At 47.0% G+C, this 24436-nt stretch overlaps 1 protein-coding gene across 1 annotated transcript in view; it reads left to right on the top strand.

Annotated features, from left to right (window-relative positions):
- The first annotated feature begins 3685 nt into the window (after positions 1-3685).
- The window catches only part of MGAT4B (alpha-1,3-mannosyl-glycoprotein 4-beta-N-acetylglucosaminyltransferase B), a 51012-nt gene continuing 30261 nt past the window's right edge, over positions 3686-24436 (top strand). Inside the window, exon 1 of the mRNA XM_066329135.1 lies at positions 3686-3891. Coding sequence (XP_066185232.1) covers positions 3795-3891 — 97 coding nt within the window. The 5' untranslated portion in view covers positions 3686-3794. The remainder of the gene's footprint in view (positions 3892-24436) is intronic.

The raw sequence follows: 24436 nt of genomic DNA, 5'->3' as shown, positions 1-24436 counted from the left end.
TTTCACTGAGACAGAGGAGCAGATAGGAAGAATGGGTGGAGAGCAGGCACAAGGTACAAGCGCACTAGGGGATGTCATGCAGTTCCATAAGGATTTTATGCTCCTGGAGGTGAGAAAGAATTTTTTGCAACCTATGCAAATTGCTTGGGGCAAGCGTTGCTTTGAAAAATCTGACTTGTAGCTTTTGCCCTGAATTAAAACATCAACACGTCAACACTTTGAAGGTAAAGCACCCTGCTGTCACCTTCCTCTCTCATGGCTAAGGAGATTTGGAAACATACTGCAGTGAAACAAGCCATGGTGATGTTTGAACACAGCAGCCTATAAGGCACATAGAAAACGAAATAATTTTGTTTCTTGCATAATGCAGCCTCAAAAGGATCAAGCCTAAAGATGGGCCAAACTCCTGAGCCAAGCTCTTTGGAGCACTAGATAAAATCAGCTATAAATCTGGATTACATTTTATACTTAAACCTAATAAATGTTTTCTCTTTCTAGTTTTTGTAATGGCCTCAGGACCTGTGGATTGCAATGGGAATGTTTCCCATGAAAGCCCCTCATTTCTGCAGCACGCTCAGCATTGCCAACATCAACTGTTCAAAGATCATGAGATCACATTAAAAAACACCTTTTCTCTCTATTAGCTGCCAGGGTTTTGGGTCTCTGCAGTTCACATTTTAATCTTTGCTCTGCAAAAGGACCAAAGCTCAAAACTTGCTCAAAATTTGCTCAAAACTTTAAAAACAGAATAAAAGACAAAACTGGGAAAAGATGGATGCACTTCAAGAGTAAAAGAGACCTTTGCAGGTCTGAGAGAAGAATGGCAGGTGCTATACTTTGGCTTTGTCCCTCATTTTTTCCAAGAGAACCCAAGGTTTTTATCATGAGAGGGTGGTATAAAGCTCATTAATTTCTTCAGACTTTTATGAAGACAAAGTATAACAGCAGAAATTAGATTAAACTTTATCCTTGGGAAAGAGTCTAATTAATTGTCTTGGAGAAATTATTAATGTTCCTCTCTTCTCTTCCGCTGCAGACACACCACATATCCCGAGTGGTGTGGGAGTATTTTGCACCTCTGAAAACAAAGGGCCAACATTTAATGGACTATAGCGTTCAGCACCAGCAGCTCTTAGTTGTCTGTCACAGTTGAGAGGAGAGGGATGTTGCCATTAATTCCTGCGGACCTGCTGCTGGCACACGTTCTGCTGGGGTTCCTTGGGCAATGCTGTGTAAAATCCAGGTCAGAGTGCACAGGGCCCCGCCTCACGGGGATTTTTCAGCAATCCCGAGAGTTCTGCTCAGGGGATTTCCCGGCTCGGGGAGGTGTCCCGTGTGAGCTGCGGTGTGTGCTCGGCCCTGCGGCTCCTCCCTGGCTTCTGTCAGCGGAAGGAGGCAGAAACTTGTGATGCCGTCCAAAGGGCTCCCTCTGCCGATGTCCTTCCCGGATCCTCTAACCACCGGCACAGGCCATTCCAAGATTTGAAAAACGTGCTTTATTTCATGAACTGAAGAAAATTCTAAGGATGCAGTTAGGCAAGACTGCAGGAATGGGTGACCTGTCCTTTTCCTCATAAACGTGCACTGCCCTCAACGAGGCACCCAGAGCACCTCGAGGCAGCCCCTGCACCTTCCCGGGCGCCGGGCTCCCTTCGCTGCTCCTTTCCACAAGGAAATCGGATTTTCGGCAGATTTTCCTTTTCAGGAGGATCCCGTGTGTGCTGGAGCGCTGCTGGGAGGAGCTGTGCCCGCGGAGGGCAGCCAGCTCCCAGCTCATCCCTGTCTGCACTGACATCCGAGCATTGCTGAGCTCCTGCAACACCCGTTCTGCCTCTGGCACGGGCACACACCTTGCTGTACGTTGCACCCTAATTGATCCAAACATTTCAAGCAGCAGACCTTGGCCACTGGAAGCCAGTCCTGCAATATTTTCATGTCTGAGAAATATTTACTTGCTAAAAGGACTCTGGGGAATGGGAAATGACAGCTTTCGCTGGTTCAGGAATTATGTACCCGCATACAGGGCACCTGAGCTGCCTGACCTCGTGCTCACCTACAGAAACAAGTTCAGAGGGTGAAGGCAAATAAATGCCTGTGGAGCCTGACCTCGCAGTACAGTCTGTAATGAAATAAGATGGACCCATTAACAGAAGAAAACAGAAGCAAAATAATTTTGTAATCTGATTTCTTCTGTCCTTCAGCAGGCAAGTAGCTTGAGGTCATAACCCCTGAATGCCAAGTCCTTTGGAAGAGAAATAATGTCCGTCCAGGCAGCAGCTTTCATTTGTGATATTCATCTGGCATTGATTTTCTCTCAATGAACATTAGATACTGTTTCCTTAACCAAGATGAAACACTTCTGTGGGAATGGCAGCAAGGATGCACTGCATGATTCCTGGAGCTGCTGGCCCCGACCTCATCCTGCACACCCCGTGGGGACATCGCTGTGCACAGGGGCTGAGCACACACCTCCATCCAGGGGCACAGGATGTGCATCACCCTGGCACAGCCACAGGTACGTGTGCACTCCCTCACACTGCGGACAGATGTGCCTGGGCACGTGTTCACACACACAGACAGACATATGGACACAGAGCGAGACACATATGGACACAGCCACACACACACACGTGTACAGGCCCACACAGACACCCACAGATGTATCTGTAGCTTTGTAGGAACATATGGGTGAGCATGAGGAGGCAAGCGTGCATGGATAGGAGTAAGCCAAGGATACAGGTATGTACATCTATATATGTAACCCATGAATGTGCACTCTTGCACACACATGCACATGTGCATGCACATGTACACACACACGCATACACGGATGGACATGGACAGATACACAAACACACAGGTGCACATGCACTCATACACACAGACAATCTCAGACACAATCTCACACTCACAGTCACGCTCACAGACACACAGATACACACACAGACACGTGCGGACAAACACAGATGTGTAGACACCCTCACAGACATGCAGTCATGCACAGAGTCTCACACACACACTCACTCATACTCACATATTCTCACACTCACACACACTCATTCTCTCAATACTCTCACACACACATTCACACTCACTCACATATTGTCACATACTCTCGATATTATCACACACACATTCACACTCACACTCACTCATACTCACATATTCTCACACACACACACTCATTCTCTCAATACTCTCACACACACATTCACACTCACTCATGCTCTGACATTCTCTCAATACTCTCACATTCCCACTCACTCATACTCTCACATACTCTCAATACTCACCCACAAAGACACACACACACATTCACACTCACACTCACTCATACTCTCACACACTCTCCATACTCACCCACACACACCCCCCACCCCTCTGCAATCCCGCATCCTCCCGCACGAGGGCGCCCTTCCCTCGCTGCAGCCCCGCCCCTCGGCCCCGCCCCTCGGCCCCGCCCTTTGTCCCCGCCCCTCGGCCCCGCCCTTTGTCCCCGCCCTTTGTCCCCGCCCCTCGGCCCCGCCCCTCGGCCCCGCCCTTTGTCCCCGCCCCTCGGCCCCGCCCTTTGTCCCCGCCCCTCGGCCCCGCCCCTCGGCCCCGCCCGGCCCCGCCCCGCTCCGCCCGCCCGGCGGGCCCGGCGCGGGCGCTGCGTGCGGGCGGTGCGGGCGGTGTGCCCCGCTCCGCTCCCGCTCTCGGCTCCGCGCTCCCCGCTCCGCTCCGCCGGGGCCCCCGGGGCCGCCGAGGCCGCGCCGCGCCCGGGACATGCGGCCGCCCCCGCCGGCGAGGAGGCGATGAGGCTCCGCAGCGGCACGGCGCTCACGCTGCTGCTCGGCTGCCTGTGCGCGCTGCTCTCGCTCTCCTGGTACGGCGCCTTCGGCGGGCACAAAGGTAAGGGGGGTCGGCCGCCTCCGCGGGGGCCCGGCCGCCGCCCCGCCGCCGGGAGGGAGCGCGGGGACTCCGCGAGTCGGGCCCGGCTGGACCGCGGGGGTGCGTTGGGATCCAGACCCCGTGAGCATCCTGCGGGACCTGGGGGATCCCGAAGGGCAGGATCCTGCTGGAGCGCCAGGGGTGTGGACCCGGCGGGATTCTGTGCGCCCCTGGCCCCGCGGTACCCCGTGACCTGTGGAACCCCTGAGGTGACTGCCCGTACCCCAGCCGGGGGTCTGTGCTCGTCCCGCAGGCGCGGTGTGCCCAGGGGTGCCCACGGAGGGTCGGGGGGCTGTGGGGTGATGGGCGGGCTGTTGTCCGGGTCGGGGTGCGCTTGGTTTGGCTTTGGTGATGTGCTCCTTTGCACCCCCATGTTTATGGCCAAAACCTTCATGGCCGATGGGAGCCAGGTGGGTTAAATCTGCCTGGAAGTGTGGTAGTGCCAGCAACTGGGGGGAGCTCTCAGATGCTGGGGGTTTTTTGGACAAACTGAGGAGGGGGGATCTGAGCATCTTTGCCTTCCCTGCACGCGTCTCTCGTGGCTCGTTGCTGAGTCCAGTAACTTCAGGGGATGTGGGACAGGTGTGAGGGCTGTGGCTTCAGCACACAAATACTGGTGCTGGCTGTGCACTGAGCAGGCAGCTGCAGAGCAAAGGTGCAGGGTCCTGTCCCGCAGAAGCTGTGGAGGAATCCTGTGCAGGTGTCGCAGAGATCCTTGTTTGCTGTTTTTTCCCGACAACACAATAGTTGCTTTTCACCACCCAGTCTCTCACTCAAGCAGTGCACTGGACTTATTCTGGCCCGGAGGACAATTCTGGCAGTTGCTTCTGAATTGTGTCCCTGTACTGTGTATGAGTGTGTGACCTCCTACGCCTGTGGTAGTTGCTCAGCTCTTCCAGTTCCTGCACTTTTAGAGGTCATTAAAGGTATGTGGTCTGGCCAACCAGGCCTTGACTCTCTCCTCCCATGTGCTGTATAAGCATCTCCCCCTGCTACAGGTGAGACACAGCTTTTGTTGAGCTTAAGTTGTGACTTGGTGGATTTGCAATCCTGTGGCACAACACGCACCATCACTACTTGTGTGTAGTGCAATCCCAGCATCGGGGTTGGGCAGCTCTGGGGAAGGGTTTTTCGGCTCTGATGGGCAGGATGACACGAGCCCATCCAGCCCCTTCCCTGGCAGCAGGCCAGGAGTGCCTGGGATGTGCCATTTTGTCCTGGCAGCTGTGGGTGTCTGACAGGTGGCTGCTTGAACTCCTCTGCCTCATTCATCGCTGAAGGCTCTCCTGTTGTGCTGCTAAGGTGGTTTAAATCCCACCAGAGCTGCCTCCTGTGGAGGTTTGTGTGATGGGTGTTTGCAATGCAGGGATGCTGCCTTGGTACCAGTAGATTGGTTTGCTTCAGCTGGTGATATTTTTAACTGGCCAAAATATTTACATACCCAGTTGTTGTTGTTGTATGTTGCTTTCAGACAGAAGTGCTAGACTACAGTAGTTGAGCAGGGGCAGAGGAGTGCTCTGAGAACTGCCCTGTGGTTACCACCGAGCAGTGGCTTTGCTTGCAGCTTCCTCTCATAAATAAAGCAAAAGCAGTTGCAGTGCTGTGTGGGCTCTGACCAGCCCCTCCTGCTTTCAGAAGCAGGGTGGCCAACCCCACTAGGCAGTCTGTGCTGTCTGGGCTGTGTTGTCCTTTGACACACTTTTATTTTTTAACGAGCAGCTTTCCCCTGTGGCTCATGCAAGTGCCAAAATAACAACCCTGGGTACCACTGTCCCTGCTCTTCTCGGCAGGACCCTCCCCGGGATGAGAGTTTTCCTCTGGCAGCAACAGATTGTCAGCTGCACACGGCGATGGCTGCAGCAGGTCACAGCCAGCACAGCGGCTGTGTCAGCACAGCAGGTTTCCAGTTATTATGGTCATTTACGTATCTGGCCGTTCCTTACTCGGTACAGAGCTGGAGAAGACCTTGAGAGGTCATTCAGTCCATCTCCTGCCCTCCGTAGGATCGCTGATAACCAACCCTGTCCTGACAGATGTTTGTCGTATTCCTTCGTAAAAACCTCCGATGACAGGGGCTCCTAAGCTCCCCAGACAATCTGTTTGACATTTAGCAGCCCTCATATTAGGTTTTTCTTATGAATAGTACAAAAATGTCATCTTCTTCAGATTAGTTTCAGGATTGGTCATCTTTTTTTCCATCTATTTGGAACAGGCAGAAAAATTCCTTCTGTGCAGTGGGCCAGTAAATGTTTGGAAGTTGCTACCATTTCCCTTACTAATACAGATTAAACCACACTGGTTCCTTTGATCACTCTATTTTAGGTGATGTATTCTTGGTCTGCAGTTGCTCTTGTTACTCTTTTCTGGACCATCATCCTTGGTGAGCAGTGATGCTTAACCTGGGATAAAAGGCTGAAGTTGCTGCTATATTTTTGCTCAGAAGACTGAGGGTTACTTCATATCTTTTATAAACAATGATCCTGCTTATACATCCCACTGTGTGTGTGTTTCACTTTTGCCATAGGTGACTCATGTTTATTTTTTTCATCCTATCAACCCTTCAAACTATTGCTCTCCAGATGTTTTCCTGCTTGTGTTTGCCTGGTTAATTATTCTTACCAAATTGCATTACCTCACGTTTGTTCCTGTTGAACTACGTCCTTTTTATTTTTTTTTTTTTTTTCCAGACCGCTTCTTTTCAATTATTACGATTGTTTTGAATTCTGATCTTGTCCTCCTGCATGTTTGCAGTCCTTCATAGCTTGGTGTAGCATTCCAGGGCGATCAGCCTGTTTTCTCTGCCATCAGCCAAGTTCTGGATGAAAACACTAACTGATGTTTGATCTGGGATGAGTTCCACTGGAAGATACTTCAATAGAGCCCCGCAGTCTGTGCTCAAAGAGCAGTGGCCCGTTCACAGGTGGTCTTCCCAGAAGGGGTGGTCCTACCTTTGGGCAGCTCAGGCCAGTCCCTGTATCCCTGACTACGTTATGGGGAATGTCCCATCAGACACTATCAGAGGTGTCTGAAATCATTGTTTCTTCTCCCCTTCCTGCAAGTTCTCACACCCTGTCACAGAAAGAAATAAGAGAGATTTGATGTGATTTGTTCTTGATGAACAGAGGTTATCTCTTGCTCAAGTTCTCCTATCTTATAAGCACTTCAACTGAAGTTAAGCTGATTATTCTATAATTTCCTGCCTCCTTGTTCCCATACTAGTATTTTTCAAAGATAGGCTTTGTGTTTGCCAGTCCTCTGTAACATCAGTCATCCCCTGTGAGTGATTGGAGACAATTTCCAGTGCTCCTGAGTTACTCATGTCATTGAGTTCTGGGGAAGTCTGGCAAGGTGTCTGCATTGCCTCCAGTGGGGAATAATATGATACTAAAATGTAAGGCATTGCAGAGTCTGCTTGTCTTCCCACTCTGTGTTGGGAAGACAAAACAATTAATTGAAAGAAAATAAACCAGAACAAACCATCTCTAGAGCTGCTTTTCTGAGACCAGCTCAGGGGTTGTTTACCTGCTAATGGTGTTCTGCTGTGCTGTGGTTATTAGTAAAGTTTTGACCTCATGGTCTGCAAAAACAGATGCTGCCTCTTTCCAATTATAAACGGGGTTTGAAATAGTCTGCTGGAGTGGGAAGAGAAGGGCAGCCTCAAATAGCACAGCCACTCACCCAGGCAGCCTGTGTCCAGCATCACGGGCTGTGGGAGGTGGGCCACGTGCTGTGCATCATGGTGGTGGGTGTCTTGGCCAAAGTCTGATATTCTCTCTTTGCTGATTTTAGGTTTTAAATATGGCTTCACTTCTCAAAACCATGAGCTGCCTTGTAGAAAGCTCTTTTGTAACCTGGTGTCAGGTGTTGGATGTGTAGGGCTTAATTGTGGAGGATCAGACCTTTGGGAAGGTGCAGGCAGGTTCAGGTGTTAATGTGCCCAATGTGGGGACTCAAGGGGACCCAGGACTTACTGAGGGACCAGTAAAAACAGAAAGGTTTCATGACTTTAGGTGAGTCACAAGTACAGATGGCATGAAGGCAAACAGTTTAACCTACCAATTAAATTGTTGTGGTTTTTTTCATTTCCAGTGGTGAAAACTGTTCAGTTCAAATCCATTTGCTCTTATCTTGACCAGCCATGTGCTCTTTATACGGTCCTTCTCTTTGTCCTCTGCAGCCTATGCCAGAGCCATAAATGCTGCAGGATATTTGGGGTTTAAGTGTTGGGATATGATTTTTATTTGAACAGGAGCTTTTAAATCTTGTGTTGAACCTTTGAGGAGATTCCCAACATGCTGCCTGTTGGAAATGCTACATGTAGAGTTTGGCATGGTACCTCCTCAGTATGTCTGTGTTGCTCAGGGCAGGCTCTGTATCCATGTTGCCTGTGCAGGCTTCCCCTGGAAAGTTTTTTTTCTCTGTCAACTTTTAATAATTTCTGGTTACCCACTGCCAGCCAGCTCCTGGCTTCCATTGTAAAACCCCAACTGCAGTCAACTCTGTACCTGTAGATTTGCCTGCAAAGTGGGTTTGCATGGTGTCTTCACACCCCTAAGATGAGTTGTGACTGTGTGGTATTTTGGTGGTTAGTGACTGTGTGCTCACCTTGTGGGAACTGTTTTTCCTGTGGATGTTGTGGATGCGCCTCCGAACAGGCGTGCGCAGCTCCTTGAGGGACTCACCACATGCATCCCAGTGGGTGTCTTGGTGCAGGTCTGAGCACAGGGTTTCTGCCTCGGGTTGTGAGTGTGGTGAGGAGCAGGATGCTGGGTTTGCTGGCTGTGGGGCAGTGGCTGCAGTGTGGATGTTGCTCTGGTGCAGCAGGGAGGGCTCAGGCAGCGTCTCCATAAGGAAATATCACTCGTGCAGTGCTGCTCTGCTCAATGGGGTGTCCTTTGTGGGAAGCAAACTTTGTCCCGGAGGGATGTTCCTCTGAGTGTGTTTACAGAGTCTTCTTCTATAGTGCATAAAAGCCGTGAACACTAATCCACTCTGGAAGCAGCAGAGTCAAAGCTTGATACTGTTAAATACGAGCCGTGTCCTGCGGCATGTGGAGTTCCCGCTGCTTTTTCATTTCTGTTGCCTGCACCAGCTTGACTTCAGGTCTTTGTAGTTTCTTTGAGGTCTTGGGCATTGCCTACAGCCAAATGGATATGAGTGAAAGCCCTGGTTTGAGCTGGGATCATTTCACGGCAACCCTTGCAAGCGTTTCCCAGGAGGAGAGATGCCAGCAGGAGACCCAGCAAGTGCTTTTGAGGGCTGAGAAGGTGCAGGCAAGGACCTGGCTAGGGAACCGTGGAGTTTGGAAATCTGTCATTTAAATGCATGGTGAATAAAAAGATGTGCAGGAGCATTTCTGAGAGACTTCACGTGGCCTGGCTGGTGCTCAGCAGACGTTGTGTGAAATTGTGGCTGGAATGCAGCAGCATTTGCAAAATTTTCGCACCTGTGACTTGAACAAATTCATCCCGTGAGCAACAGGCACTGTGCAATCTGTTGATAGGCATTTATCAAAATAAGTTATTCATTGTCTGGAGTCACCTGTATATCTGTTTTTTATTTATTTGCAGTTTTTAAAAGGCCTTTAAACAGGGCTCTTGACCTGTATGGTGTGTGCAGTTGCTGTGTCCCATTGCTGCTCCCACAGTAAGAACTGTGGTTGTGTGATGGAGCTGAAGTTACGAGGGCTCTCTCCTAATCTGTGTTCTTCAGCATTGACTTGGAGTTGTATCCTTGCTATGCTCTGTCCCTCCCAGTCTTGGAAAAGTCGACTGGCTGGTTTCATGCCTCAGTTCCCATCTGCTCTCTGGGGACAGTGACACCCCTTGTCACAGGGGTTTGGAGGACACCGCCACGCTTCTGTGACAGCAGGGTCTGTGTCAGCATGTAGGAGAGGAGCAGTCAGAGGAGGTTAACACACACACCCTCAATTACATCAAGTACTTCTCTTGGTTTACTTCTGTTGCAGAACAAAACTCATTTGCGATTCCCTTTGATTCATCTAAAACAAATCATTGATTTGTACTTATATCCTGAATGTTCATTGATTATTCACTTAGTGTTTAATGTGAAACACATCTATAGCTGGCTAGTTTAAGTGAAGCTGCCAGTCATCTCCAGAAAGCCTTGAAGCCACTAAGTGCTGGAGAAATTTCTTTAGCAATAGATGGACAAGGCTGCTGTAGGTAGGCTTTGATTATCCATGGTTCTCCCTGTTCACAAAACCCAAAGGAGTCACCAAAAGACCAGTTTTTCTTTTTGTGGTATTAAGAAACCCAAACAAATATCCATGCTGGGGTGTCTCACTCAGCACAGGCATCCACAGCCACCAGGACTTTGAAGGAAATCCTTGAGACTGAGCCACCTGCCTAAAAACACTTGGAGATAATGCTTAATGTTCCAGATGAAGATTTTCCATATCATTATTGTGCCAATTCTAATGTTCAAGTTTTCTTTTTCGTGAGGCAGAGATCAAGAGATTGGGAGATTAGGTGGGTGAACAGGGCTGCTGTGGTGGCAGAACTCACTGGGCAAATTAAAGGATTGTAGACAGTATTAAAATAATCAAAGAGCTTCAGTGGAGGCGGGCAGGTTAGCATTGTTATGAGGAGAGGCTTTTCAGGGAGGGCTGATCAAGTATCTGCTTAGCAGCTTCCGGATACAGGCAGAGGATTGTTGTCTTTGATGGAGGGAAAAAAAAAATTCTGCCTTTTCCATTTGAATTGCAGCACAGGGGGCTTTTTATTCAGCAGTGCCCTTCTTGGGTTTATTTTTGAGCTTATGTCAGGCTTCCCTTGCAAAGCAGGAAAGTCTGGGAGTGGCAGATTCCTGTATTAAATAATCTCTTTCTGCATTAATTGTGTCACTGGCCAATTCTCCTTCTGTTTTTGTCCCGGTGTCAAGTCACATTTGAGTCTCCAGGATCAGTGCATTAGCATGGATGCATCTCTGATGCACAGAGACGGCTCTGTAACTCTGTCATCTCTCCTGCCTGCCCCTGCCTTGCCAGTATTTAAATATTCCATCCCTTCTGTGCTACATACAGGATAAATGCTTACCTAAAGGTTAATCTGTATTTTGAAGTGACTAGACATGCACACGAAAATGTCTTGTGCAAGATATTTTAATTTCTGCTTATATTAAAGTGGACAGCAGTAGCGTTCAAATGTAAATCATTAGGCTTTAAAGAAGCTTCTGGGCAAAAATTAATCTCCACCTGTCTTTTATGTTCATGATGTGTTTTGTTGCCTTGCAGTGTCTGTTTACTTGTGGCTATAATTGCCACTCTGATGGTTTAGGGGTTGTTGGTAGTGGGATGGATGCTGAACTGTAGAAAGAGCAAGGTGTTGGCTTGTGTCAGTGCTGCTGCCTGGTCCACACCTGTTCATCAATGAGTTTTTAGACCATCCTGATCATATTTTCAGGTCTGCCTTAGAGCACTTTCTTCTCTCCCTGCAATGCCAAGAGCTTTCTGGAAGGTTCAACCTGGAGACACTTTTGTCACTCATTGCTTGTACTTACATGGCAGTAAGTCCTCTGTGTATTGTCAGTGTTCTGAGGAAGGCTATGGCTTAGGGAGGAGGCCTGTGGTACCAAAAGGTTATATAGCCTTTAGAAGCTCTTGTAAATAATCAAAGAAACACTTCCATTCCTGAGAAATTAGTTCCTTAAAGATCTGTGTATATAAATTTTGTATAGAGAAAACCTGTAGTGGTTTAGTTAAAGTGTAGTAGTGAGGCCAGCCCTGCCAGTACCAAGAACATCACACAGAAGCTGGAGAAGATTTCTGAGGGATAACTAAATTTCTTTATTCCTCCCAAAAGAGCAGAGCTGCTGTACAGTGTCCCCAAGGTGCGTCCCCACGTGAAAAACAAGAGCAGTGTTTGTCTGTGTCCTTTGCCAGGTGAATGGATGGATCTGATGGTGGTTGAGCCCTCTCAGACTCAACCACAGACAAGTATCTGTCAGATGAATTATTCAGTTAATGCTGGCAGAAGTGTTGGGGTGGTCTCCCCTCCCTCTGCTCTGTGCCCAGACTGTGAGCTTTTACTTTTATTTGATCTTGCCTTTGACATTTTAACTATTCCTTTTTCATGCCATCTCTGATTGCACTCTCTGGAGCTGGCTTTGATATCCCTTCTCTTTGTCTTCCATTTCCTCCCTTTCTTCTTCCTTTGATGTTGTAGAAAATGACCAGGATGGAGATCTTCCCATGTCTTCCCTCTCTTAATTTTGACCAGTTCAAGTTATCCACTTTTTGAAGAACTTTACCAGATACTTACCTAGTAGCATGACTTTGTTAACACCAAGCAATGATTTTGGGTTGGAGCTGGTTCAGGCTGCCTGGGGAGGAGATGGGGCTGGTCTTTGCCCCGAGTTTCAGGGAGTGTTCTGAGTCCATTTGGGTCCCTGGAGTGGTGGTGAGGCCAGGCACAGCCCCCAGGAAGAACCATCCTGATGCCAGTGAGGATATGCTGTGGGGATGTTTCCCCAGGAGTCACACGTGGGGCGGCTGGTGCCGATGGGCAGCAGGAGCTCATCCTGCACTTCACATACAGAGCTTCAGCTAAACTGAAGGAAAAGTGAAAATTGTGTTTAAAAAGGAGATTAATTTGCTAACTTTGAGGAGTGAGAAGTATTTAGAAAAAAACCTGGAAATGCAAATTCTGGCTGAACACAAGCTTTGTCAGTTGATGGCTGAAATTCTCCACTTTGTGGTGCCAGTGAATCCACATGAAACATGTATTTTCCCTGAGCTAAAGAGCTGACCTGGGTGGGGGAGGTAAGTACTCAGAGTGGTGGATGAGCATAATTAGGACATGGATTGTGGGTTGGCTCTGTATAGATCAGTTTGTGTTTCGTTAATGTCTGGTTCCACCCAGTCTGTCCGTTTTATTGGATTAATTTATTACTTTCTGAAAGTGCCTCTCCAGTGAGCTAAAATATCTATTTACTGGAAGTATTTGGTTACCATGAAAAAGTGTTTTTGGCATGTCTTTGGCAAATATTAAGTACTTTCTTCTGTTTCTTTTGCAATTTAATCTTCTATCTATCTTGGGTATTGATTGCTGAAGGCCTTGGTAATTATTGGCTGATTTTGAAAACAATTATTTTAGAGGCTCGACTCACTTTTGTAATATTAATCATTACCTTGGTGTGCTTTGCTTTAAAGGATGGGGTCCCTCTGACAGCTCCAGAGTGGACATTTACTGTCTGAAACAATGCCACCATCTCAAAATAACAAAATCATTACTGGTGTTTTGTTCCCAAAACTAAGCAGATACTTGCAGAGCTGCAAACCTGGCAGCTGCAGTCAGCTCATGAATTCGCTGTTCCTCTTGATGGGAGGAGCAGCCGGTTTCTGAAGTCAAACAAAAATATGGTTGTATTCAGTTTCCAAATTAATTTCATGGTATGTTGGTCCCAGCTCTGGGGCAAGGCTGGTGGGGCGAGGGGCGGCCCCGCTCTGGTGGCAGTGGAGCTCTGCTGGCGGGGAGAGAAGCCACCCTCCGAAGGTCTCACACTTGCAAGTGAATGTGGTGCCATACAGAGGCACATCTTGCTTTGGGGGAAGGTGAGAAATTGAAAAGTCTCTGCTGGGAGCTGAGTAATTGGCACCTGCTATTATTGTGTCCCTCCTCCCCCTTTTAATAACTTGTTTATAGAGATACCTCTCCTACAGATCTCATTACACAGCCATAAAGCACGATTCTTTAAAAAATACATGCATTCCTATTCATGTCGGGTCTGAATACCTACCTCCTTCATGTTCCTTAAGGAGAAGGGATGGTTGTTGAGGTATCCAGGCATCTTTCCTCACTGCTGGCCAGTCATGGCTGCCCATGAGGAGACGAGCTGTGTCCTTGCCATACCTGCATGGAGCTGTAATTCTTCCATTAACACAAAACCTGGCAGGCAGTTAGAGTGGCTGGGAGGGGAATTTTGTCTTCTTGTTATTTTAGGCCTTGAAGCAAGGGGCTGTGTTGGCTGTTTGAGTGACGTTGGCCTGATCTCCACCGGAGCTTGCACAGTGACATGCATTGCTGGAGAGCACGAGAGGCGACGTTTGGCATACGCCCCTGGGATCTCTGGTGCAGTGAATCCCACTTCCTGCTCATGCATCAAGTGATACGTTTAATTGGTTTTAACAGTTTCATCCTTGTCCTTTTATTAGTGGATCGTGGTGCAAAAGGAAGCTGGGAGTGTTTTTGGATCCTGTCCTGGGTAATTTGATGAGTAAGTCTTGCTGAGCTTCATCTCTCTGCAGGTGCAGTGATGCATCTCCTGCAGGGGATGCAGTGGGAAGAGCATCTCCTCCTCTTCTCAAACACGTGTGGGGAAGGAAGAGGAGGAGAAGGCAAAATCATGTCCATGGCAATTATTTTCTGATTCTTTTCATTATCTTATAGAACAAGAATGATAAAGGGAGCTTCAGAAAAGAGGGCATTCCAGCAAGCCCTGGCAGGGATGTAATCTCTTTTCTTCATACTGAGGTATAAAGATAATTCCAATCGGGATTGAAACAGCGGATGGCAAATAATTCTTGAACAATCCTCTTATGGTGTTCCAGGATGCGAATGAAAACCACTAATGGGATAAAGAAGGATCTAGATAATTATCTGGATGCATTAAATCCCATCCTTTCAGGAGAATACTCTTGTGCGGACACCAATTTCATGTGTATCAAATCAGCTAAAGCTGACTAGACATTTTCAGAAGCTGGCTGATTCCAACACAGCCATCCTCTCTTGGTGATCATCTATCTTTTATCTACCTGGTTGGTCATAATAAATCTCATTTCTGGTCTCTGCTGCCCTGTTTCCTTTTTTCCCCCCCTCCCCACAGCAGGTTAAAGCTGTGACACACATTCTCTCCAGGGCAGATTTGAAACCTCCTTCATCTTTTTCTCCTTTCATTTGGTCTGCTGTTTTGAGAGACTTCCTGGGGTTTTTTCCCCCATTTTACAGCTGGTAGTGCTGTTGTTTTAAGTCTGACAGAAGAGCTGCATGTAACATTTAGGTGTGCGAGATATTTTTTTAAATTGATCCATTTTTTTCCTCCATCAAGAGCTCTGCCTTGCAGTGTGGGGGACGGCGCTGTGCTGCAAAACAAATCCAGTTGTACAGCCAGCTAATGAGGCTCTTGTTGTAGGCTCTTTGCATTTGAATCTAATGAACACCCCATGGATGGAATAGAGGATGGCAGAAAGAGAAAGGAACAGTTTTGTAGTGACTGAGACCATGACATTTGGATGGGGCTGGCTCAGTTAACAGCATTCAAAGCTTTGTGTTACAGAAACTCTGTTCCCTGAGACCCCATGGTCAGAGCAAAGGGTGACATAAATGCACCTCTAAGAATGTGGGTGACAGAAAATCACCCCTAGGAAGTGGCTAATTCTTCATTATCCCCCAGCAGCTCAGGCAACTGCATTTTCCAGCTGTCAGAGAGCCATTTCTCTCTAGCCTCACATCATGTGTTCCCCAAGTGAACTGAGGCATGTCTGAGCTGGCTACAGCATCTTTTGGTGAGCCAGGCTGTGTGTCCCACAGTGGGAGCAATCTGGAGACTCTCAGCTGAAGATCCTGCCCACAAGCTGTCCTCCAGCTGGAAGAGGAGGATTGGCAGTTGGCACCATTCTTTTGCACTCCAGAGGACACATGCTGTTCATGGCTCTTTTGTCAGGGAAAGAGTCCCATCATTAATCTGGAGAGTGCCCAAATGCAGCTTCTCAGTTGCAGACCCTCTGAAACCACAAGTTTCCCATCTTTCCTTGCTGGCATGGCAGCCTGGTTAAGGCTCAGTTGTCTTTAGAAGAACAGAAGGGCTTCCTTGTTCTTAGTGAGAAGTCAAAGAAGAAACTCTGTCCCGTGCAAGGTGGACTTGGATTTCCAATCTCCCTCATGTGGCAGAGAGAGGTTACAAGGGCCAGTTTTGTGCTGAAATTCAGGGGGTTGGTGTGTCTCTTTTTGCTGTGAACTGTAAATTGCTCTTGACACCAGAACTGCTGTTCACACTGCTGTGAGCTGTCACTTGCTTGTCCCAACTGGAGGCACATGAAGCTCAGGCTTTCCATACCAGGCTTGGATTTGGGACAGGTAGGCTGTACAAGGGTGTGATGTGCAGCTGGACACACCCTGATAAGGCACTTGCCAAACAGGGCTGTATGTAGAGAAAAGGATATGTGGGATCCTCTGGAAGGCTCTTTAGGAAACAAATCATGTTTAAAAAATGTGGTCGTTTTTTGTTTTGGTGACATGCTTTTTGAACAGCAACTCTTAAATTGAAATGCTCACACAGAAGGATCAGTATCAAGGTTTCTTCACCTTCTGATCACAGCTGTGTGCCCTGTGGCTCTAGGAGCAGGGCTGAACTTTAACAGTGATGCCTGGTGCAGGCTTTTTGCCTAGAAATACTGACATTCTACAAGAAGAATTTGGCAGAGTTCAACAGCTGATTCCTTAAAAATCTATTGATTGCTGTTTAAGATAAGATATCCATCCTACACACTCGTGCCTTGCACAGAGATCTTGATGGGCATTTTCACTTGGGTCTTGGTATCACTGGACACCCTTCAGATGAACCACTCATTAAGAAATCTCATTACTTGCTCCATTAAAGGTGTAGCTGAGTTGCTAATTGAAGTGTCCTTTCTTCAACCTGGTGTTGTGATGGAGCAGTTCCTGGAGCTGTTATGCCAAGTATTACCTCCACAGAGCATTATAAATGATCTCCTGCCATCTCCTGCTTGGGTGAGCGCTACCCAGAGAGAAACTGTGTTTTTTTCCAGCTGTCTGCACAGCTCTCAAGTGACTTGCACGATGCGCACACACAGAAAGGCAGATATTTCATGTCTCTTTGGAAATCTGTCAAGACAGTGGCAGATCGCTTAGCCTGAGTTGTGCTGTCTGTTCATACCTTCTGAAATGCAGGTCAAGGAGTATTGCTGTAATACTTAAAGGTCAAGCAAAATTACAGCCTTTAGACCTTTGTAGCAGCTGTGGTCGTCAAAGGAGGTGTTTTACTCCTGGGGTTGAAACTTTCAGCACTTGTCTGTTGTTCCAGAGTGCTGGTTAGTTGCTCTGCAAACCAAAGGTGGGTGTTTCTGCAGGTACCCCTGATGGTGACCTGATGGTGACCTGATGGTGCTCAGAGGCCCCAGCTGAGACCAGGATCCTCTCTAGTGTGCCCTGAATGTCCTGGGTGCACTGGGAACCCTCCCAGGGAGCTTTGCCATGAAAGGCTGGGCCAGGTGGAGTGGGTCCCTGTGGGTGAGGTGGTTTGTCAGTGGCAGAATTTGAAATCCACATTGACTCATGGGCATTGTTTGGTTGCCAAGGTCACTGCAGGGCTGGGACATACATGGGGGTCATTTGCATCAGACTTCAGGATTTCATGGAGAGGAGGACAGGGAAGATGTGGACAAGGGAGAGCTTGTAGGTGTGTAGATGGGTAGAATTCAGATCACTGCCAGCCAATGCAGAAAAGGTCGAGAAATCCTTTAGTCTGCTGGTGTATGGCATAGCACACTGGCGAGAAGGTGTGGATTTTGTGCACATTCTCATGTTTAGTTTGGCTTCCAGGAGAAGTCCTTTTCTCTTCTCCTGCTGCTAGCTTCTTTGGAGCTGCCCTCCTTCCCTCTGCTCTGCCTACATTTCTTGCTGTGATTTCAATTATTTATACCATTTCTCTTCCCCTTAAACTGCTCCACTGCCTGTGCACTATGGAAGCAGCTGTCTCTTCCCAAGCCTGTTCCGCTGATGTGTGAAGAGCCCAGCCCTGTGCACACAACTCGTTAAGAGCATTTCAGGGCCCTTCAGTGTGGGCAACTAGGCGGATGTAAAATCGCAATTGGATCTTACCTCACAGAAGATTTTAAGTGAGGCTGCTGAAGTAATGATCTACTTATTAATGTCAAATAGCGGGAGGGAGCTGCTCAGGGTAACAAGGGGAGAGCAGGAAGAGTTTTGCAGAGGAGTATGTCCCCTTCTTCTGATGAAAATTAGGCAGCTTAAAAACTAGAGGTTATTCTTCTCTTGGTTCCACCAGTGTGCATTCAGCAAAACCTCATTAAAATAATTTAATTTCTTTTTGACACAGGCTGATGTCACAGAGGGGACAGGGAGGCACAGCCTCACACGGCTGGTCTGGATCTAGAGCTGAGGCTGAGAGAGGCAAATTCAGCCATTCAATTTTGTCTTCCCTCATTTTTACCTCTGCAGCATTAAGCTTGGAGAATGAGCAGAAAATGTTTAAATCCCTTTCTTCATTGCTGCCATGTTCAAACTGAATTAACTCTCATCCAAAGGCAGCCTGAGCTGTAGGAAACATCTGCCATGGCCCAAATTATGTTTTGAGGTCAGAATTAAAATGTATGTCGCTGTTGAGCAGTGAGTAATGAATACTCAAATCCTGCTCTTCGCCAGCAGTTGTTTTGCAAGATGCGATTTGTATAGATCCCTTGTACCTGTGCAGGTACATGAATGTGTTATTAGAACAGGAACCAGCACAACATGTCACAGGAAAGAATGGTTATAAGGTAAAGTGGCTTGCAAGAAATTTAAATATTTTTTTATTTTAAGTTTACATTTATTTGTTTGACTTCTACAAATGTAGCTTCCGGAGTGTAATTGATGTGGGGCTGCAACTGTATTCACAGCACATCTGTGTCAGGGGCAATATTTATGTGCAATGGCTGCTCCATGAAGTATTTGTTCTCTTCTCTTGGCTCCTCCATCCAATAAGTAGACAAGGGAGAAAGTACTAACAATTTCTAGAGCTGTTTTAGATACAGTCCTTAAAGAATTTTTCGATTGTGTAACTGAAAGGAGCTTTTGAAAAGATAGAACAAGTCTCGAGTAGAGAATGGCATGGGGGAGAGGCTGTTGCATTGCTGTATTTGATGGGCTTTCAGTCTGCTAATGAAGAAAAACTAAAGCTCCCACTTCACAATGTGTTGTCTGAGGACTGAGACTCTTGGGGATGTGTTTGAGTGCATGGCCTTCCTTCTGGCTTCCTTTGGGTAGAGACCATTCAAGTTTGAAAGAATTGCTCAAGTTCCTTAAATTGTGTCCTGTCTTTCAGTGGGAATTGCAGAGATAATTGCAAAGTAAACTGAGGAGAGGCTGACAGAAATGAATGAGGCAGAAGTTTGGGCTGTGTGCTAAAGTCATACTTACGGTGCACAGTGCCCAATGATGGTACCAGGTGTGTTTCAGAGGCTGTTTATGTGGTACTCCCAGTGGATGAATGGATGTGTCTGTTCAGAGTGAGGGCTCCTGAGGCCCCACAGCAGCAGGGTGAGGGTGGAGTTGGTGACAGTAGGAGTCACCTGACTCTTAGACAGAGAAGTGGATTGATGAAAAGCAAAGCTCTCTGCCAGACTGGGTGTCATTCAGCCCGTTTCACAGGTGGGAAATCAGGGCACAGGAGAGGTTTCCAGCCTGCCAGGTGCATAGATCCCTTTGGAAACTCCCTCTGAGCATCCCTCCTGCAGCCCCTCAAACACAAGAGCCATGTCTACAGAAGGATGGGTTTGCATTTCTTTGCTGGCATATTTGTTACGGGAGGAATGGCATTTATTTGGTTTTTCCAGGAGACTTATGCTTGTTCTGGGCTGGGAAGTCTGTGGGACTCAGGGCAGGAACCTCGAGGTGTGCCAGGAGGACAGACAGAGCATCCTCCCTGCAGCATCTCACCCTGCTCAGCCCTTTGTTCTTCAGCAAGGCTCCAGTGCCAGACAAAACACATGTGTGGGGAGGCAGCTGCTGCCAAAGCTGCTGGAGTTGGCCATTAGTGTGCTCAGAGGTTGGGTGGATTGATTGTGCTGCTGTGGAAACCCAGGGCCAGGGGACAGAGGTGGAAGGTCACACCACAGGCTGCTGTCGGCTGAGAAGAATGAGGGAGATTTTTATGTTTTGTGGCGCCTCTTTTCCTGCTTTGGAAAAAGCTTGTGTTTTATGTGTCTGTGTAAACGCCTTATAACGTGAGTGCTGTGAGTGCTTTGAGTAATTGCTCAAAAATTGATGGTGAATTTTGGCCATGTACAGACAGTGCCTTCAAGTTCTGAGGATTCTTCTCTCAGATTGTGATGCATGTTTTTGCTGCATTTAAATGAGTTATTTTATATAAATTCTGAGTGCTGGCAGGCTTACAATAACTGGAGTTTTTTTAAGCTTGTTTTTTCCTAAGAGACTAAAACAATGTCCTTTTTCCCAATAGCTTTCAAACTCTTAGGTCTCACTTGAGCCCAGTTAGCCATGGTATGGAAACCCCAGAGGTGATCTGAAGTCCTCTGGGCATTTTGAAGGTAGCCAGGAGGGCAGAAAAGAGATCTCTTGATGACTCTGTCAGGCATGGGTGAATCTGTAGAGTGTTATCTTCATAGCCCAAGCCAGAAGAATTCCTTTAACCAAAGCTTTTGGCTGAGTACAGGGTGCCAGATGTTGGGTTCCCTCCAGGAGTGGGATGTGTTGGGGGGGCTGTAGCCAGCAACATTCTCTGTGCCCCTCATAAAGTCCTGCCAATGCAGAATATAAACAAGACCAAGTTTTTTGTGCCCTCAGACTTCTAGGAAGAGTTAGAAGTAACCACAGAAAGACAATATTGGAGGGGCGGGCAGCACTAATGGACCCATCCATTTCAGTATTCTTACCTATGACCAGAGCCTCATTCTCTAATTTTTGTTGCTCTGGCTGCTTTGTTTTTCCTTATTGCAATCAAGATAATGCAGTACAATAGTGCACTAAGAATTCCAGCTATTCAATTACCTTTCAGAAGTTGACTTAATTGCCTCTTTAAGTGATAGCTCTCTATTGTGTGCAATCAGCACCACTCAAGGAGGGAGCAGGAAGAGAAGGACTTTGTTTCTAATCAATAATCAGAGGTCTTTGAAATAATGCTGCTTGCAATTTGTATCACTGGTTAAATTACACTGAAGATGATCATCTGCACCTTTCTGGAGGAGCAGGGCTCTAGCAGAGTAATAAAGCTTTGTATCCACAAACGTGGATTATTTTACACTGTGTTTCAAGTTAATCCAGTATTCTCCCCTTGAACTTTTATTTCCCCTCCAAGTATTAAAGAAAACCAAAACCAGACTGCTGTCGAGCCTGGCCCAGATGGTTTGGGAAAGTCTAATATGGAATGACTGATCATTTGATTTGCACCTCATAAAGTATGCAATTGAATGTAATACCTGATAATAAATAATTCAGAGTTGAGATGCAAGGCAAGGGGAGATTGTAGAAAGAATAAATAGATGTAAACCAACCTTAAGAAAAATAAGCAATCTCAAACTCTTAAGCTCCTCTTCCAATCTACAGTCCATGGAAACAGCTGCTTCTTGGTGCAGGTTTGCTTCCAGTGCTTGAATCCAGGGGACTTTAGGCCAGCAAGATTTCCAGTTTGTAGTCAGTTTGGCCAAAACTACAAATTTGAGGAGCTGATGCCCTTGCACAGCTCTGTGACACTTCAGGTAATCGCTGATCCTGGTTTAGGCAGCAGGAAAGCTTTGCCAAGCAGACCAGATTTATTTTATATACATGTTTTTTGGTTTATTTTTTCCAAGTTATTGGGTTAAAAGTGATTGTCTACTTCACAGTTTCATTAAAGCTAAAATTACTGGTCATAATTAACTATTTGGTCATAATTTAAAATATTTTGCATCCAGAAAGATCTTGAGCTTGCAGGAGGCACAAGCCTGGAAGTGACACTCAGATCTCTGTTGCTACCACTGCCTGAGACAATTCCAGCTCCCGTGCCCTAATCCATCCCCTCCCGTGGGAGTAGGTGAGAGCTGCAGATGCAGACGTGTATGGAACCACAGGTTTTAATGATTAAGCATCCAGCACACTCCTGGAGAGAGGATGCATGTCTCTCTGCCCTCCATTCTCAGCATCTTCTATAGGGAATTTCATTTGCTTTGTGGGAGCAGCCGTGGGATGTTCTTTGCAGAGATTGGCTCGCTCACACCAAGCTGGGATTTAATTGATTAAAGATGCTGCTTCCTTTGCTCCCTGCCCCATCCTGCGGAGAGGTGGATAATCACCCTTCAGTGCCATGTTCTTGCAGCGAGAGGGAAGGTGGTGTTGATCCAGATTTATAATCCTGCGCCGACGAGCAGCTTTAAGATCATTTCACGTGTCCGCTTTGTCGGACTTCTCACTAAACTCTGGAGGTAGCTTGATTTTTGCCCTTTTATCAGCCAGAAATAGCGGAGTTACAATGGCCTGCTGCAGCTCAGCATTTGGCAGTGTTCCTGAGATTGCCAGCAGCCTTGTCCTGGCAGGCGCTGGCCGGTGTCAGGCGCCTGCGTGCCCAGACACCCCGACAAGGCTGTGCTTGTTTGCTGAGGGTTGGTAGGTCTTGCCTCGGTGCAGGAGAGGAGCTGAATGGTCATTTTGTGATAGCAGTAATTACAGCATCCATGCAGCTCCGCTGTCCAAGTGTTTTACTGATGGTCCCAAGCGCCGGGTTGGTCCTTGCTGGGTTTGCAGGGCACCGTGGTGCTGGGAGAGTGTGTGACTTCTGTTTTACCACATGAAGTAACTGGTGGTTTGCCCCTGATTTTGTCTGGGTTGAGCAAAACTGTGTTAAGCAGTCATGGGGAAGGAGGGAAAATAAGCAACGTTTTTGTTGCAGTTTTACTCTGTGGCTTCTTCGGCTCCTGGGAGGGGCTGTTATGATAAAGTCTGATATATTTTCACATCTGCCTAAAAAAAATGTAGGATTTATCTTTCAAATGAAATTTGCTCTGCTGCGCTGCCAGCAGGGCTTTTTTGAGTAGCTATTTTTGTGAAATATAACCAGAGAATTTGTATTGGCTTAACGCTTAAAATATAGCCAGGGGAAGATGGAATATTCATCTTTATTGTATTTGTTTCTCCTGTAATGAGACGTTACTGTCTGTCGTAAAGGAAGTGGTTCTCCAGCCCAGGGACTGTGCCCGGTGATTTTCTGTTTGCTCCATTAGCTCGTGTGCAGACCTCCTGATTTTTTTATATGCATGTGCTTTTCTACTTGTTTAATCCTGCCAACTGCTCTTCTGGTTGGAAATCCATTTCTGTAATGCTGGGTATTACACAAATTTGTTGAAGCTCTTAATGCAGATAACAGGGAAGGGGGTGAGCCTGCTTCTCCCAGTCAGCCTGAGCCAACTTTCTCCTTCCCATCAGTCACACAGAGCTTTAGCTGCAGCTCACTGAGGGCACAAAATGCACGCAGTAAAGAAAAATATAGTTTAAGGAATAGATAGAGTGCTGTAAATGCCGCTTGGATTTTGATTTACGAAGTCCAAGCACAGCACAAATCAGATAGCTCGCTGTGCCCTGTGGAAATCTCTTTGTCTGCCTTGTTTTGAAATATTTCCATAACTAGTAATCATGGTATTGTAGCAGAGAGCCCTTCCATAAAGAGCTTTTTGGTCACTGCTGCTGTTTACTATGACTCTGTACAGCGTGTTAATTGCAGCTCTTCATTCATGGGAATATTCATCAGGAATTGCAGCGTGGATGCCAGCAGTGATGCTCTGGATTTTGGGGTTCTTGTGTGTATGATGCTTCTGGGACCAGAGCTGGAGCAGTGAGAGGCATCCTGCCTCTCTGTGTGTGATTTGCAGTGTTTGTGGAGCTGTTTCCAGCAGGACTGAGCACATCCCTGCCTGTTGTACTGTTCTGGTTGTTTAATCTGTTGAATTCATCCGTGGCACTTTGCCTGGTGGAGAGTGGTGGGAATGTTGTCAGCAGTGGCAGAGAAGGATGCCAGGCTGCTTTTTTAAATTTTTATTTGTAGTAAAGCCATGCAAAGTCCATCCAGGGCCTCATGAAAAGGGTTTAGTGGTTGTCAAGCATACGTGTACCTTTTGTTTAAGCAATGGAGCGGGCAACCTGCTCAAAGTTTAATGTGAGTTTATACACTCATGTTAACTTCTGGCTTTAGTATCCAGTGTATTAAAAATAAAAAGAGTAAAATGATTCTGGCACACATTGATAGCTACAGCATTTGGAAACACTTCAGCTTCTCTCTCTTCTCTTTCCTGATTTCTTCCCAAGAATAGTCACAACACTTTCTTTTTTAGGACTTTGCCCTAATAATTACATCTGCGAAGATCCGCTGGGATGGGTTATCCCACGAGCAGAATTATGCCCTTAAATGGAAAATAAGCCACCACAACAGCCAAAATTTGGGCGAAAAAATATTATTGTGGGAAAACAAGGTTGCTAAATGTATTATTCCATGTTGTGGAGCTGCGCAGTCAGGAAATGTTTGTTAGTGCAGAGAGGAAATGCTCATGTCTTCTAAATGCTTCTTGCATTCCTTTTTAATTGTTGTTATAGTAGGAAAACATGGTTCTAATAAAATACCAACGACTATCCCCTCTGTAAAAGGGACAGGAGGTGTGAGAAATTGGAGTGAGACAGGGAGGCCAGTCTTGCTTTCTGAGCTCTTTGCTCGCTGGGTTCTGCTCCTCCCTTTCCCCCCCAAGCCGGTGGGGCTGCAGCTCCTCTCC

The sequence above is a fragment of the Sylvia atricapilla genome, chromosome 14 (assembly GCF_009819655.1).
Source record: "Sylvia atricapilla isolate bSylAtr1 chromosome 14, bSylAtr1.pri, whole genome shotgun sequence".
In the NCBI taxonomy this organism is placed as follows: Eukaryota; Metazoa; Chordata; class Aves; order Passeriformes; family Sylviidae; genus Sylvia; species Sylvia atricapilla.
Note: the sequence above shows the minus strand (reverse complement) of the source record. Positions and strands in the feature narration are given on the sequence as shown.